This window comes from Drosophila montana, unplaced genomic scaffold, assembly GCF_035044405.1.
Source record: "Drosophila montana isolate Dmon_TW-CO22-7 unplaced genomic scaffold, ASM3504440v1 contig_3617_1, whole genome shotgun sequence".
Classification (NCBI taxonomy): Eukaryota; Metazoa; Arthropoda; class Insecta; order Diptera; family Drosophilidae; genus Drosophila; species Drosophila montana.
Genome location: NW_026998502.1, coordinates 46562 through 64394, shown reverse-complemented (window position 1 = coordinate 64394; position 17833 = coordinate 46562). Strand labels below are relative to the sequence as shown.

The 17833-nt window shown below is 40.4% G+C and overlaps 1 protein-coding gene across 1 annotated transcript in view; it reads left to right on the top strand.

The window, feature by feature from the left end:
• The window catches only part of beat-IIIc (beaten path IIIc), an 83084-nt gene extending 68234 nt beyond the window's left edge, over nucleotides 1-14850 (top strand). The window contains exons 3-7 of the mRNA XM_064692489.1: nucleotides 6670-6878; nucleotides 8695-8830; nucleotides 11432-11697; nucleotides 11764-11905; nucleotides 11969-14850. Of these exons, the coding sequence (XP_064548559.1) occupies nucleotides 6670-6878; nucleotides 8695-8830; nucleotides 11432-11697; nucleotides 11764-11905; nucleotides 11969-12390 (1175 nt within the window). The 3' untranslated portion in view covers nucleotides 12391-14850. The remainder of the gene's footprint in view (nucleotides 1-6669; nucleotides 6879-8694; nucleotides 8831-11431; nucleotides 11698-11763; nucleotides 11906-11968) is intronic.
• Nucleotides 14851-17833: the final 2983 nt, after the last annotated feature.

The following is a 17833-nucleotide window of genomic DNA, read 5'->3' as shown; positions in this document are numbered from 1 at the left end:
AACTCGGTCAAAACTCAACCGATTTTCATAAGGTTTGTCTTTTTCTTCATGGTTTGGACTCTTGATGAATTTGTCATCTAAATCTGGCAACACTATTCTTGGTCAAAATGCATGTGAAAATGGTACCTTAAAATATCCTATATAGACATAGGTACCCTCAAATATCCTATATAGACATAGGTCAAAATTTTCCACACCCACAACTCGGTCAAAAATCAGCCGATTTTCATAAGGTTTGTCTTTTTGTTCATGGTTTTGCCTCTTAATCAATTTTGCATCTAAATCTGGCAACGTGATTCTTGGTCCAAATTCATGTGAAAATGGGACCCTCAAATATCCTATATAGATATAGGTCAAAATTTCCAACCCCCATAACTCGGTCAAAAATCATCTGATTTTCACTAGGTTTGCATTTTTGTTCATGGTCTGGTCTCTAGATGAATTTGGCATCTAAATCTGACAACTTATAAATTAGTCAAAATTCATGTGTATATGGTACCCTCAAATATTATATATTATACTAGCGGGTATAACCCGGCCTTGCCCGTGGCACGTCTGTTATAAAATCAATATTTTCAGAAAGCTTTGAAAATGATTTTGAAACTGATCGGACGGGAATCAAACAACTTGTATGCAAACCGGACAAAACTTAAAATTTACCAAAAAAATCTTGGAAATGCATTTTCCACCGAAGGAGTTTAGATTTTGCGAAAAATGAGAAACACGTCCCAAATGATAAATTTGAACACAAAACGTCATCCAACAAATCTTCGACCCCCATTTAGACCAAGGAGGGATGGATTTTTCAAAAAGTGTGAAACACCCCTCAATTGAATTTGAACATAGATCTTTGAAAATGAGTTTGGGGCCGATCGGATGGTAAACAAAAAAGTTACATACAAATGTTTTTCGCGATTTTTCCACACTTGCGGGTGGAATTTCCCGAAACCCCGCCTTAACGTGCACCTACACCACATAAAGTAACTACAGTGAAAATTTCAGCTTCCTAGCTGTTACGGTTTGGGCTGTGCGTTGATCACCAATCAGTCAGTCAGTCAGGACAAACAGTTTTATATATAGAGATATTCATATTCATATTCATTCATATGCATATATAAATCAAAAACAAATTAAATCTTACATACATACATAAAAATACACACATTGATACTAATGTTGAACAAAGTATACAATAATACAGTTATTTTGTCCGAGTGCATATAAGTATTATATATTTTTGTGTGTGTCTATGTATGTGTATGTGTGTATGAGTGTGTGTGTGTGTGTGTTAGTGTAAGCATGCATGTATGTATGCAGCTATAAATATATGTACGCGTGCATGTTTGTTTTCTAATACCAAACGCAGACCAAGCTCAATTGGCGCTGTGCTGCAAATTTAAACAAAACGAATATCTACCAAGTGCTCTACTCCTCGATTCTCAAGAATTCAAGTAGGCTCAGCAGCTTTTCATGCTTAGGTAGTAAGGTAGTGTTTTTTTGTATTGTTTTTTGTTTGTGTTTGTTTTTTGTTGCTTTTTTTGTTGTTATTTTGTGTGTATGTATGTACATATATACGCATGTATGTATTTACATATATATGTATGTATATATATATATATGTATGTATATATGTATGTACATATATATGTATGCATGTACATATGTACATACATACATATATATATATGTATGAATGTGTATATGTATGTAGGTATGTAGGTATGTATGGAAGCAAAATACTTTCATATAACCGTTTTTCGCTAATTAACCACTGTTGCGGGTGATATTTCCTTAAGCGCCAATTTTTTTTTCGCGAATTTTCCACACATGCCAGTGGAATTTCCAAAAACCCCGCCTTAACGTGTATCCTCATCCTAAGAGGTAACTACAATAAAAGTTTCAGCTTCCCAGCTCTTACGGCTTAGGCTTTCTTAATCAGTCAGTCAGTCAGTCAGGACAAACAATTTTATATTTAGAGATAACTTTGCCTTTTAAAAGCTAACGAGCGCTGTCAGCATATTTCATCCCCAATTCCCTTCGGCGCGGGCCTATTACCATTATTTGATAGCCCAAACTAATTAGGCCAACAATTGTCTTTGCTGACGAACCGGCGCAACAATTAATTATTAATGCAATGCAATTTTTAACGCAAGCCCAGCCGAGAGAACACACCTAGGGGAGAACAGGAAACCAGACCGAAAACTACAGTATTGCCTAGTTTAACGTCTAGTTGAGCTGTTGAGTGCGAGAAGGGGAGGGGGCTCCGGGCGGGGTCTCGCATGCCCGGCGGTCAGTACTTAAAGCTGCATGCGGATGTTTTTTGTTTTCCTTTCATTTTCCATACAGTTTTTCCATTTTTCTTTCTTTTTTTTTTTGGCTTTTTATGTTGCCCTGGGGAGCGCTGAAGTAATTGTTGCGCTTGCCACGCCCTGCGGCCGCCCATGCACAGCGCGCATTAAAGTCACGCCGGGACCAGAGGGTCACAGTGCAAATCCCTAGCACAATCCCAATCCCAGTCGTGGCGAGGTGCGGCGAATGTAAAGCGCGAAAAGTCCGGCATATTTTCTCATTTTCCTGCAAATGGGAGTGAATCCCCGAGTTCGTAATAGTCAAATATTTTTTCATTTTGCTTGCGTTCCAGCTCTGTTTGTAAAAGCATAAAAGTTGCGCATTTTTTTTTTGTGGCCAATGATTTGAGCGCAGCTCCTGTTATCGGGTCTTAGTTTGGGGATTTGAAAAATCAATTTAAATTGTATTGTAGAATTTTACAAAATCAAATCGTATGCATAGTTTGGCTTAATAAATTCTTAGCCTCAATCGAAAGCGATGCATGCGATGCAGGCAAAAAGGATCGCTGCGCCCTCCCGGCGCAACCCGGGAGTGCTTTGCATGGACATCTTATGAACTTTTACAGCTCCATTATATGCAAATGATGAAAGCAAGAAAACAAATATTGCTACCTCGGGCGATGGCCACAGCCACACACACACACACGCACAGCAACACACACGCACAACATGAAAGGCATTGTTTGGCTCTTGGCTGCTGGCTATGGCCAGGACATGGTACGTAGGTCACAGGATGTGGTGCGAGGCTCATATGCAGACATTTACATAAGCAAACAGCTTCTGCTTTTATGTGGCAGCGGCAACGGCAGCGGCAGCTCGACGCAGTCCCAGCAGACATGCCAGGCATCCCGGCGTGCTGGCATCCTGACATCCTGCCTCTATCCTGCACGAACTACTAATAAACCAGCAACAGCAACAGCAACAACAATGGCAACGGATATTAAGCTGAAACTGCCCCGAGGACAACAGCCACACAACAACAACAACGACAACAACAACAAAAAACGACAAGACGATGCTAACTTGGGCCAAAGACCAAAAGTGACCGACATTAGAAGTGGGCCCGGTCCTGCTCCTGGTCCTGGTCCTGCCTGTGATCCTGTTGCCATTTCCATTGGCATTGCCCGCTTCAATAGGTCCTTCGCATGCTTATCAACTGATAGCTTAAACAAGCAGCCCCCGGTGGTGGCCCCCGCCGGCCGTGCAGCAACAGTTTTGGCAATTCCTTGGAGCTGTCGAAAAGGGTAAATTGCCATTCAAAGTTGCCGGCAAATCATTTGCCGGCCATGTCAGCGCCCCTTTTCCAACTGCCAACCGGAACTTTGTCATCATAATCAACATAATCAAATTTCGTTGCCCCAAAATGCATGCAACAAAGTTTTAGTTTTTCGACTCGGCAACAATTATTCGGCGACTGTCACATGTGTTGAAGTTTTTTCCAGCTGCCCTCGGCTGCCAGTTTTTCCTTTTTTTTTTTGTGCAAATTTAATCACTTAACCCCAATGAAGTATAAGAATGGCGAAAAACTTTTTCGAACCGACAAAACTTGTCACTGGATGAGGCTGTAAGAAAGCGCCAAGGAAAGGTGACAAGGGGAAAAATTGATTTTTCACATGGACGAGGTCGCAGCATAAGCATATTAATGCCGCCACGCCCATTCCGCCCACGTTCAGCACAAGTTTCGCATTGTGTTGCTCTTTGTGTGTTGACATTCCCGTTGTAGTGTGGGCGAGCGCATGTGCGTGTGTGTGTGCCCAAATGACAAAGTTACTTAAATTACCAGGCAAAACTTTAGTTGCGCTTACTTTGCCCCAGCTTCAGTCCCAGCCCAAGCCCCAGCCCCAGCCCTGGCATCGACATCGGCATCGAGCTGGTGCTGACTCTTAAGCAGAATTAATGAGAGGAGAGTTGGTTTTCCTTTCACATTTTCATTGTTTTCATTGCTTTTCTTCTCTGTTTTTTCTTTTCTTTGCGCCAGTGCCAAAAGTCAAAAGCTGCCATTGCAGGCATTTCATCGAGCCATGCAACCCAAATTCACTTTAAGAGCAAACACACTCAAACTTTCCATATCTTTATATATGGCATGGTGCATGTAGAGCACATTCCACATGCGCATGCAAACAGACTGCAGTTGCTTAACTGGTTATACCCCTTATAATTTTGCCATAAAATGGGCGAGAGAGGCAACGACTTAAAGTAAATACAAAAATTTTCTGCTCCTTGAACTACGTAAACTGGCAGAAAAAACCCGGCAACGCCCGGTTCAAGTGAATAATCTTTCAAAATGCAAATGTTCTCGAATCTTTTGTGTAATTCGCGTCAATTTAGGCATAAATAACTTATTATTATTTCTATTACAGCTGTTCACTAAATAAATGAACAATAGTAAATATTGAAGCAGATCTTAGAGGCGTAGAAGTCGATCGAAAGCTGTATGAAAAGCTCCTGTTAACTTTAACTATTGTCTTGAAGGATATAAGGATATGCTTGACTGTCCAAAGTAAAATATTTCCTCTTGCCTTAGTATACATCCAAGTATGTGCGTATCCTTGCTGCGGCTTGCTCCTTGAGCTACTCTCAAGCTCAAGAATGTGTTTCACTTGCACTTGATGCATCTTGGTTGAAAGTTGTTGCCTTTTGTGGAGTGAGGTTGTTTTTGTGGTTTTCAATGCCCTTTTATCTGCTGCCAGATCAACGCCTTCGATACAATTTTCCAATTACCTGTATACACATTTAGGGACGACAAGTTCTGGCAATTTGCAGATATTTTGTTAAATTTAAACAACAAAAGCGTGCACAAATATTTTTAAAATGTATCTACAAAAGAATCGATGCACATGAAGTTCTGAAATATGTTTGGCATTTTTAATTAAATAAAAGAAAAGAGAAACAAAAATGTATTTCATTCAATATTGCTGCTGAAAGAGGAGAATTAAGGTATACTAAAAATGATTTAATATATATAACCAGCATACTTGCCCTCAAAAAGCTTTTATGTGCTGGCATATATTTTTTCATAATAGTTTAACATTTGTTTTAATTTTTGTTGTTTCTATAAACTGCATTTATGTAATCCTTTAATTAATGTAATTACTTTTCCTCTCTGTTGTGCCAGGTATTTTTATTTTGCTTGACTTTTGCTGCTCTCCAGGTTTTAAGGAATGTGCCATTGCATTTCATAAGTCTTGTTGTACAACTTTTTTTTGTTTTTGTTGCCAGGATACCCTTTTGCAGTCCTTTGGCTGCTCTCTGGTGGACTGTTGAAGGGTCTTCGGCTTGGAGATGCATCTACTGTGCTCATACAATAATATCCTTTCACATTTTATTACACTTGTAATGTGCAACGATTGGTTGCTGCCTCCAGTTCAAGAAGCAGAAGCGGCGGCGGCAACCGAAGGTCCTTCAGCATCCTTAGAGGCAGCAGAGTGAGCAGTCAGTCCGCATTGTTGTTGTTGCTGCTGCTGCTGTTGTGTGTGTGCCTTGGGGACTTTAATAATATAAGACACGCACAAAGACCCACATGTGCCGAGTAGGTGGCAGTTTATCTCTAAATGTGTGTGTATCATTGTCAATATTGACAATAAACAAGTTTGCCATAAAATGTAACACGAGACGAGGCGAGTGTAGTGGAATGGAGTGGAATAGAGTCGAGTCGAGTCGAGTCGAGTCTAGTTTAGTTGAGCTGACTTAAGTGGAGTGGCGCATTCAAGTGCTACATACACTAGACTACAAGTTATATACACATAAATCCGGCCACTAAATCGAGCTACAGTTAACATTGCCCAATCCACATGGCGTCCATTTGTGTCATCACGTTGACTTATTAATCGAGTATACTATATAACATTCTATATATATCTGGCACATTATATATCATGCTCACATAAGTATTATGGCCGAGTTGAGCGCTGTGCACTTTTGTAAATTAAAAAATAAAAAATAGCAGAAGGGAAAATAAATAAAATGTCCCTGACTCGATGATAAAATGTTATTATAAATTATATTAAAAATACATAAATTTTGCGGCAATATAAGCGCCGAGAGAGAGAGAGGGAGAACGAAGCCTATTTAAGGGCCAGGCAATCAGTCATTTGGCCAACGGGTTGACATTTATGCTGGCCAACAGAACAAACTTTTATAATTAATTAACATTACAATAACAACAGGTCCGTTCTGTTCACGCACTCCACGCCAGGCAATTTGCTTAAACATAAATCAATCATGAGCGGGTCACATTAAAAATTAAAGCATACGCAAGCGTGAAAGCCCTGTAAATGGATATGCGAACCAATTTAATATTGTTAATTTTTTTGTATTACAGATTTCACAGCCGGACTGCGTCTGGTCGAGGTGCGCATACCGAACTACGTGATTAAGGGCGCCACAGCACAGCTGGAGTGCCTATACGATCTGGACGGCGAGGCGCTCTATTCGGTCAAATGGTACAAGGATGGCAATGAGTTTTATCGCTATGTGCCCAGGGATAATCCGCCGGCGCAAACGTTCCGTTTGCCAGGTGTTGCTGTCGATGTGAGTATGCCTGCCAGAAATGACCAAAACAAAAAACAAAAAAATATAGATATACCCACGTTGGGCGCCATTGCTTTTGAGAACGTTGCCTGCTTTGCGGCGCAGCCAGACAATAGAGCTCACTAAGCCCAGCCCTCGTCACGGTCTGCCGCTCCCGGGACTTGTTTCTTGTGGGTCTAGCCTGTACTTAAAATGAACTGCAGCAGAAGAGCTGTGTTTATCACGGCGCTCCACCTTGCAGCAGCTCCCCACAGAAAGCTTGTGTTTCGGGCAAGTCAAGCCTCAGCCCTGAAGTGGGCGCAGTTGTTGTGTTTTAAATAGTTTGCAACTTAAACTTAGCACGCACCTAATGATAGTCTAGAATAAAGCGGCCAAGCCACGCCCAATACTTCCCAAATCGAACTATGATCGTAGAACCTGGACTGACAGGAACAATAAAAGTGGCGCACTTAAATGCCATTGCTCCATTATTTTTGCCACTAAAACTTTGGCACGTAAAATGCGCCGCACGTTACAGGTTAGCCCACGGTTACCTGGCTACAATACCCACCCCCTCGCCCCGTCGCACCTCTCCCCTAGCCCAACCATTACCAAAAATTGTACGCATAGCAGCACACACACACTCGATGGAGGGGCGCACTTCCAGTGCTGGTAAGCGCCTCGCTGAGTTCGAGATAAGCACGTGAGCACACGGCAGACACACACAGAGAGTCATAAACCCGAACAGTGGAGCTTGGCTAGAACGAACCACACTAATCGTCTGCCGAAAAAGTGAAAACTGCTTGGCATGCCAAGTCCTGCATGTACTCCCACGCATCCTGTTCAATTGGAGTGCAATAAATTGTTCAAGTTGCGCTTTTCGCTGGAGTTGGGCGTGGCCGAACGTGTCTATAATGCGCATTATAACAACCGAGGGGCACACACACACACACACACATACGTGATTGCTGGCGGTCTTCTCAGCTTTGATGTTGGGCCGCAGATAAAACGCGAAACATGTTGCAAGCAGAGATAGCTGCGAGAGTTACTTTTGGCCGGCAGCCAATGCTAATGGTTATATCCAAGTCCATTGGCGGATATTGTTTTAGCATAATCGATTCAAGTGACTGACGTGGCCGGGCCAGCAACTTTTTAGTTTGTAGCTTCGTAGTTGGGGTTCTGTTTGGATTTCGTTTTGTTTTATTGCAGTTGAAAACTGTTGGCTGCTTAGACGTGAGCTTCACCTGAGCGAATGTGAGCGTGTATGAGTGTGAATGTGTGTGCTAGGTAAACTATAAATTAGGTTAAGGCAACAACAGCAGCAGCAGGAGCACAATGAACACAAACGTATAAAAAATGCGCAATAAAAGATAACAAAGTGCACTTTTCGTTGGCCAGATAAACAACAACAAAACACAACAAAAAAAGAAACCCCTTTTCGTAACTGGCAACCGCCAGCGGCTGGCCGCTTAATGGCTTAAAGTTCAAGTGAAATATTTGCCTAACGTTCGCACGGACTGACCCTTAAAGTCCGTTGGACAACTTAAAGAGCTGGAACATTGAAAAAGCATTTTCTGCTCGTTCTCAAAAACAATTACGTTACATTAACGTCCAAAGTGGCCATCGTCCATCGTCCATTGAAACTGCCAACTGGCAACTGTCGATGTCTGCGACATGGCCGAGACGGACTCGAAGACGGACGAGCGACATCCTTTGCTCTTACAACTTTTGCCACTTTTCGCTGCTTCTGTTGCTGGGTTTCATTTTGGCTGCTCGCATTATTTTTGTTTTTTTTTCGCTGCTGCTGCTTTACTCATTCAACAATTTTTAATTGCAGTTGCACAACTCGAGCGACGCGATTGTTAACCTGCACAACGTCAATCTGCAGTCAGCGGGCCGCTTCCGGTGCGAGGTATCCGGCGAGGCGCCATCCTTCCAAACGGTCACCGAGCACGGCGACATGGTTGTTGTATGTAAGTATACCCAATTGCCATTGCCAATAGCTTTGGACATCACAATTGTGTGTGTGTGTGTAATTCAACAAAGTCAGTCGAAAACTTATAATTCTAATTAGAAATTGCGAATCAAGCTGTGGCTTTGCCAACGATTCAACTTGGCCACAGAAAGTTTCCTTGAGGTGGGAATTGTGGCTCGGGAATGGAAGTGTGTAATCAACACTGAGTCCAAGTCTTAGTTAAAAGCTGTACTTATTTTTTTTATTTATTTAAATCTAATTGATTTTTAATTGATCAGCCGATTACGTATGTTAACTTTAATGCAATTCAAGCTTACTAAGAATAGTTAACCTTGTATATCTTTAATAATTGAAGTGGGAATTGCGGCTCGGGAATGGAAGTGTGTAATCAACTCTGAGTCCAAGTCTTAGTTAACAGCTGTACTGATTATTTAAATTTTTTATTAATTCAAATCTAACTGATTTTTAATTGATCAGCTGAATACAGATCAACTTGGAGGCAGTTCAAGCTAACTTAGAATAGTTAACCTTGTATATCTTTAATAATTTGCAACTCGAAACCTTTGTTGTCTATTATTCCAGGTTAATTTACTGCAATGGGGCAAATTGAATTGTTCATTTGCCCGCTGCTCAAGTGTTTGGCTGCATTTGACGTGGCTTTATTTGATTTCATGTTTATAATAAGCTTAGCTAAGCTCAACTAAACTCCGATGTTGTCTCCCTGAGCGGCCTTTCTGCGTTAACCTGCCAAAGCTCAGCATCTAACTCAATTTTGCAACTGTCTGTCTGTGTTTCTGACTGTCTGTCTTGTTCAGCAATTTCCTGGGGGGGTTGTAGAACAATTTTGAAGACGCCGCCGCGACCAACTCGAAATGCAAACAAAACAACATTTGGAAGTTGCTTTAAGTGCGTGCTGCCTGGCTGCCTGGAACTACATACTACATAAGTGCTTGCCGGTCTCGCATCCAGTCGGGATCCAGGATATCACGCTTATTGCCTTGGACAACGAGTCACACGTGGCAGCAGCCAGGCAGCCGGAACGCTTTGAGCTGGCGTTGACATTTCGTTTGTTCAATTATAAACTTTTGCGTGGGCATGTACACAACTTGCCATCTCTTTCGCCCTTCGACAGGGCTGGGCCGGGCTGGGCTGGTCTGGGCTGTTGCTTTGTCTTTGTTCTGACGCGCTTTTGTTGTGCTTTGTTTTGGCTTTTTGTTGGCCATATTGTGCGCTGCCTGTTTGGCTTTCAATCAAAGTTTTTAAAAGCTTCAACAACACAACTGCTCGCATATGCCACAGCTACGAGTCCCGAGCGCCCAGCTGCCACTTTTTCAGCGCTCGCTGCGCCCACAGATGCCGTTAGCCCTCTGGCAAAAAACAACCATTTCCGTTTCCGTTCGCATAGTTTTGCTCAGCACTGATTTATAGTCTTCAAGCGGGTATTAGAACTTTGTCACGAAGCTCAGCCATCCTGGCAGGAAGTATCACCAAAGCTGAAGCTTTGCCTTTTTCACTGTTTTCTATTAGTTTTCCAAATTTTTGGCAGTTTGGGCGCCGTCTGGAGTCCAGCTTAGTGACGGATTAGTCAGGCCTTCCATACTTGGAATCAGTAACAAGACCTTAACAATAATTTCCTAGAGTTTACATTGTTTCTGGCGATCTGATAAGCCATTAACATTTAAATAACATATAATAGATATGTTAGAATAACAGCACTCTAATCCTGATCAATATATACAAATGTTGTTTGGAAAAAAATCAAATATATCCAAACCTTTTGCGTTGGATTCAGTCTGGAGTCCAGTTTAGTGATCAGCGGATATGACAGGACTTTTTAGAAAACCAATTGGAATATATGATAAGAAATTAACTGTTTAATATATAGAAATGTTCTTTGGAAAAAGTGAATTATTTAAAGTTAGTTTTCAAAATCTTTTGCGTCGGGTGCTTTCTGGAATCCAGCTTAGTGATCAGCGGATTAGATAGGCCTTTTTGGAAAACCAGTCGGAATATATTCCATAGGCTTGGAAGCAGTAACTAGACCTTAACAATAATATCCTAGGCCCTAAATTGTTGCTAAGACATAAACATTTCCCTCAAATAACATATAACAGCTATGTTAGAATAACAGAACTCTAAGACTGTTAAATATACAATTATTTGAAATTAGCTTCAAGGGCGAGGCAAAGGCGCTGTTCAGCCTATTTATTCTTGCAGCCGGTGTAGGGTATTAACATTTGCGATGCATCAAGTATGGATTTCGCCTTCATTTAAATTTTATTTTTATTTCGCTTGTTTTCTCTTCTTCGTTTTTTTTGTGCAATTTTATCAGCAGTCTGTCAGTGCATCAGCGGCTGGAACTTTTATTGAATTTCCGGCTGGGCGCCGGCGACTTTGTTGTTCTTATTGTTGGTTTGGGTTTGGTTTATTATGGTATTTCGGCGCTTGCAGCGGTGTTTGCGGGCGGCAGATGGAGCTGACATTACGATGGCCTGTCTGTGCCTGCAACTAGCCGTAAATTAAATTCTGCACAGCTTGACTTCGTTAGCCTGGACGAGCGGCAACTAACCAACTTGATGTCGCGCCTCTTCTTTTGCAGCTCTGCCGGATCAGGGACCGCCGAAAATAATTGGGGGACGTCCGCGTTATCAAATTGGCGACTGGGTGCGCATCAATTGCACCGCCGGCCGCTCCAAGCCAGCTGTCAATCTGTCCTGGTTCGTCAACGGAGAGCCCGCCGAGCCGCAGAAGCTGCGAAAATTCGAGACTATCGTATCGGGTCGTGAGGGCCTCGAGACCTCCGTGCTGGGCCTTCAGTTTCGCGTGGAGCAGCAGCATTTTCGCAACGGCGACATGAAGCTAAAGGTGAGTTGCTTGCCCAATTCTCGGCCAGCTCTTTGGCTCATTGTTTGCTTTTAACCTGAATTGCAGTGTGTGGCGGCGCTTTCGACCTTCTACTGGCGCAGCAACGAGGAGTCCGTCGAGGGCGACCGGCCGCAGAAGGCGCCGGTTTTGGAGTCGCGCGAAAGCGACAGCGCCTTCGCCAGCAACTCGCGCGCCGATCCGGTGCAAGGTATGTCATACCGGGAATTATTTGTTACCAAACTCTTATCGCTTTTCATTCAATCAAACGCAGCCAGCAAAACGGACTCGCTCCTAATGGCCCGGGCGCCCAGTGCGCTGCTGTTGCTGGCGCTGGCCACGGCCGCCACTCTGGCCGGCGTCAGCTGCGGCTGCGGCGGCGGCGGCGGCGGCGGCGGCGGCGGCGGCGTTATATCCTGGCCAGCGTCCACGCACAGCAAGGCCGGGGCCCGAGTGAATCGCGATTCGGTCAAAGATATTGTTGTTGATCTCGCTAATGGTAATGATAAGGCCAAAGATAAGGTCAGAGTTAAAGATAAGCGCGTGCAGCTCGAGTTGCTAACCGCGGCCAAGCAAAAGCTCACAATGTTTCTGCGCCAGCTGCGACGCTCAGCGAGTGACGCGTCGTCAGCGGCAGCAACAGCGGCTGTTGCAGCAACCGCGCAGCGGCGGCAGATGCTGCTGTCTGCGCGGTAGCTGCATTAAGCTGGCCGCCCATGCATTCAGCCCCGCCCATTTTTCCACTAAATTTCCGTCTTCGCTACGCAGAAAATAAAAATCAAAAATATTGCAAACTTTACGTGCAAATTGCAAAAAAAAAAAATAAGAAAAGAAAAAAAAAGAAAAGAGAAAAAACGAACGCTGCTAATTTATTTATGTCGTTAACAAAAGCTTTCTTGAATTTAATTTGTATAAGAAAAACCATATTTATATGCATATACAATTATTTAAATTTAACAAAAAGTATATATATATATTTTAAATAAGCGTCACAAACCTGTTTTTAGCTGGGAAAAAAACAAAATTGTTAAGCGTATTTAAATGGAAAACAAGTTATTCATAAAACTGTACATAGTTAATAATTAATGTGTGTATTGTATGTTATTAATTTATAAGTATTTCCACACAATAAGATAAAGCGGCGCTGCACTAAACATAAAAAAAAAAAAAAACAGAACATGAAATTGAAAAAAAAAAGAAAATGCAAAAACATGAAAACAAAGGAAAAGCTCAACAGATCGAACAGAATCAATGTAGGGCGTTGCAAATAACGAGTTTAACGTAACAAAAATATATATATTTAAGATAAATGAATATATATATGTATATGTATTGAAATTAAAATAGTTTTAAGCATTCTATAGCTAATAACAATAATAATACAACTAAATAAATTAAATAAGCACAGTAATTTTCAATGGAATTTTAAACAAAACGCAAACATTTAACTGTCATTCGATATACACGAGTGCAAAGTTGATTCACACTTGATCTAATAAATAGTTAAGAATTTAAATACATTTATTTGGGCTAAAGAAATTCATTTTCAAAAATGTTGTTAAATGTTTTTCAATGCAATTTATTTACAATTAATGCACTCAATAAATTTGTATATTCACACGAAAAGAAAAAGTTAAGAAAGAAAGAAAAGGAAATGAAATTTGGATGAATCTAATTAAATGTAGCATTTAAAAGCTGGTGACTGTCGAAAGGTCTTAAAACTAACAAAAACATATCGTAAATTTATAAATTGCCAAATTTTTTATGTGTATGTATGTATGAGAACTCAATTCAATTACACATGTATGTATGTATGTAATCAATATACAAAGCCGTCGAGCGAAACCTATTTATAAATTAAGTGTACCATGTTCAATCTCTGTTCTCTGTCCGTTTTTGTATGTTCAGCAGCGTACCTAAATATTATTATTTCGAATCAACAAGATGAAAGAGAGAAAAACTACTAATAACATTCCATGTTATTTTGCTGCCAAACAAAACAAAAAGCGCTATCAATGTTAACAGTTTAGTTAGACAAATTTAGAATCAACAACAGAGTCAAAACAAGTAAACCAAAAAATAAATAAAAAAGTTGAATAAAATGAAAACAATAGAGAAATATGATTGTGATTAAGCCTTAATGGAGAGTGGAAATACATTCAAACACAATTATAAATTTATGTAAATAGCCCGAGAGCAGCGCCATATCAAATGCTTTGTCTATTTATAATTATTAAACCAATTTCAACATAAACACATATATATAAACTTTGATATCCGATAACAATTGAAATTGTATGTGCGTTAAGCGAGAATTTTAATTTGAATTTTAATTGTCATAAATATATACATTTTATGTGTAAATACTTAAATTAAAACGCTAACTAAATTAGCGTTAAGATGTCAAAAGTGAAAACAAAGAGCAAAACATAAAATGAATGCGCCAATTTTAATATTAAGGGGATAAATTTACAAATAAATAAAATAGCAATGTGCAGACATTTAAATGCTAATTAAGTAGCACAGCATGTGTGCATGTGTATGTGTGTGCGTGAGTGAGTGTGTGTGTGTGTGTGTGTGTGCAATTAGATTTAAGCGTAGGCCGCATTAAGTGCATCAATGTGTAACTTTAATAAAAATCAATGTGCATTGTTGTCAACTGTAAACTGTAAACTGTTTTTAAGTCTCACTTACTTAATGTCATCGCTATAAAACTTAAACTGAAAATATTTTAATGACAAAATACGATCAACAAAATCCACAAAAAAAAAAGGAATCATATATATAAATGTGTGCTAATTGTAAGTGTAAATTATTTGTGAATTTAAAAACCAATCTTTAGATGTATAAAAAAAACAAAACGTAAGATTATATGCATTCGAATAGATACGACGAAATAAACATATAGAAAAAGCTGCATACTAAATATAAAAAAAAAGCCAATGCCATAAAGTAATCTAACTTGAATTTAACAACAACAAAACTAAGCTACAGCAACAAAACGAAACGAAACTCTGTAAATATCTTTAAGCGTAATTCAATGAAAGATACGAGCATATGACACAACAAAATCTAACAAATTATTAACGAAAAGCAAAAATCTTGAAAAATAATTATTAATAAAACAAAACAAAATAATAATTGTTTTAAAATCAAGCGATGACCTTTTGTCTACTAATTTTGACAATGAATTAAGTAAATTTGCTCATTAGGAACGTTTCCTGCCTCCTTCCCAATAAGGCCCACTTTTGGTCTTGGGGAGCAGCAACATACTTTTTAAGGGAGCACACGGAAAATTGGGTAATTTTTGGAAAATATTTCAAATACGTGAAAACGGGCGCTGCGTACGTGACAGGAGGACCCAACGACTGCCCAGCAACAATAAAAAAGCGACAAGCCAAACCGTTTAGCAGTAAAAAGAGGAACGACAGGACATTGCATAGGTGAGAGACTCATCCACGATGTAAAAATTATATCGGAACTGTTCCAGCAACTACTTGTGTAGTTTAAAATTGTGATGACTCGCAAAAGAATTGAGTTAAAGCTCCAGAAGGTTTTATTTATATGCTTTTTATCCCAGTAAAAGGTGGGGAGGAGTTTCTCTCTGCCTCTTAGCCAGTGCAGGTGGCTGAGCAAGAGCTTAGCCCAGCCCTTGTGGTAACTGCTGTCTTATCCCTAAGACCCAGTGGCCTGGCCACTAATAAGCTGCCAAAAATAAGCGCATTTGATAAATAGATGACAAAAGCCAAACAAATTATAAGGACCAACTGCGTGGGTGCCAGCACATTTGTCAGCCAACAAAATCTGCGCACAACAAATTGCCACAAATGAGCAGACAGGACACCTGCCTGTCCCACCTGGCGCCCCCTCTAATGACACGGAAAATCTCGCAAAAGCCAAATACTTACCAATGGCGTTGGTCAAGCGCCGTTTGCTGTGGCTATCAAATGTCACATAAATCAGATTTGTCATTTAATTACAACAACAATGCCAGCCAATTGGATGTGTGTGCGTATGTATGTGTGTGTGTGTGTGTGGGTAAATTTGTTAAAGAAAAACCTCGTCTCAAATGGAGCTTAAGTTTAGCCTAAGCTGCTATTAGACAGACGTTTCGCCTGTCGCTCTATAAACATTCTTTTTTTCTGCGTATAATTTTCGTGCCACTTAAGCTTTGAGTCTAAGTTCAAATATGCGCTGCCTACTTTGCGGCTTTGCGGCGGGCTTCATGTGTATGTGTGCGTGTGAAAGACTTTTGCATATTAAGCTCAATTGTGTACAGCTTAAAAGTTTTATGTTTGATCTCGCACAGATAAAACGGCATAAATTGCCGCACAGGTAAAGTTTTGATTGGTCCTAATGATAAGTTAAACTGTGCATTCAACGTCAGACCTCAAGCTACGCAACTGGCAATCAGGACTTGAATGGGACTGACTGTGGGCCAAGTGTGCAGCTGATAGCCAGCCTCAACTAGCTCAAATCAAATTGAATCCAATTAAAAAAAGATTTTTAAGTAAGTATAACCCGTGTATGTGTGTGTGTATGTGTATGTGTGTGTGTATGGGTGTGTGTGTGTGTTAGTGTATGCATGCATGTATGTGTGCATATATGTATGGATTTATGTTTGTTTTCTTAATTGGTTAATTGTCGCTGTGCTGCAAATTTAAATAAAACGAATTTCTACCAAGTGCTCTACTCCTCGATTCTCAAGAATTCAAGTAGGCTCAGTAGCTTTTCATGCTTAGCTAGTAGTGAAGTGCTTTTTTTTTGTTTTTTTTTGGTGTTTTTTTTTGGTGTTTTTTTTTTGGTGTTTTTTTTTTGGTGTTTTTTTTTGGTGTTTTTTTTTGGTGTTTTTTTGTTGGGTTTGTTTGTTGTTTTTTTTGTGTGTTGTATGTATGTATGCATGCATGCATGTGTGCATGTGTGCATGTATGCACGTGTGCATGTCTGCATGTGTGCATGTCTGCATGTATGCATGTGTGCATGTCCGCATGTATGCATGTGTGCATGTATGCACGTATTCATGTGAAACACCATTTAAATGAATTTGAGCAAAGATCGTTAAAAATGAGTTTGAGGCCGATCGGAAGGTGTGTGCATGTATGCATGTGTGCATGTATGCATGTGTGCATGTCTGCATGTATACATGTGTGCATGTATGCACGTATTCATGTGAAACACCATTTAAATGAATTTGAGCAAAGATCGTTAAAAATGAGTTTGAGGCCGATCGGAAGGTGTGTGCATGTGCACATGTATGCATGTACGAATGTATGCATGTACGCATGTATGCATGTACGCATGTATGCATGTAGGCATGTGAAACACCCTTTAAATGAATTTGAGCAAAGATCGTTAAAAATGAGTTTGAGGCCGATCGGATGATAAACAAGAAAGTTTCATACAAACGTTTTTCGCAAATTTTTCACACATGCGAGTGGATTTTCCCGAAATGCCGCCTTCACAAAATGTAACTAAAGTGATCATTTCAGTTTCCTACCTCTTACGGCTTGGGCTGTGCGTTAATCCCCAATCAGTCGGTAAGTCAGTCAGTCAGGATTAACAGTTTTATGTAAAGAGATAGCTAGATCAAAACATTCTCATTTGGTAAAAATTTCAGTTGAAAGGCGCTCAAGATAATCGTATGCCCTTTCTGGGTTCATTAAGTTTTATTCGCTGCCTGTATTTGAAGGCATTATCGCACTTTCTGTCCCACAACTTATGCTCTTCTTTTATCCATTAGCACTGTTTGTTTTCCTGCAATCTGCAAACAACACTCGGACAATGCCACGTGCCACCCTTGCAATGTCGATTTCCATGCAACACAGAAGTGCCACACAGTCAACACAATGTCATGTCTGCTTGCAGCTCGTTTTGGCCTTGCTTCAAATATTCTTTGCTTTTCTTTTTGTTGTTGTTATCATTTGCAGCATTTGAAATGATTTGCAATAAAAAGTGTCTGTTGTTGGCCATTGGCCACACCCCATTGGCAAATTACGTGCTGCTGCTCTTTCTGTCGCCTGTCGCCGGTCTCCGGTCTCTGGCCAGTTCCTGTTCTATCGTCATCGCCATTGTCATAGTCATAGTCCTTGTCACCGTCACGTAATTTCATTGCCTTTGTTTATTTATTTTTGGTCTATAT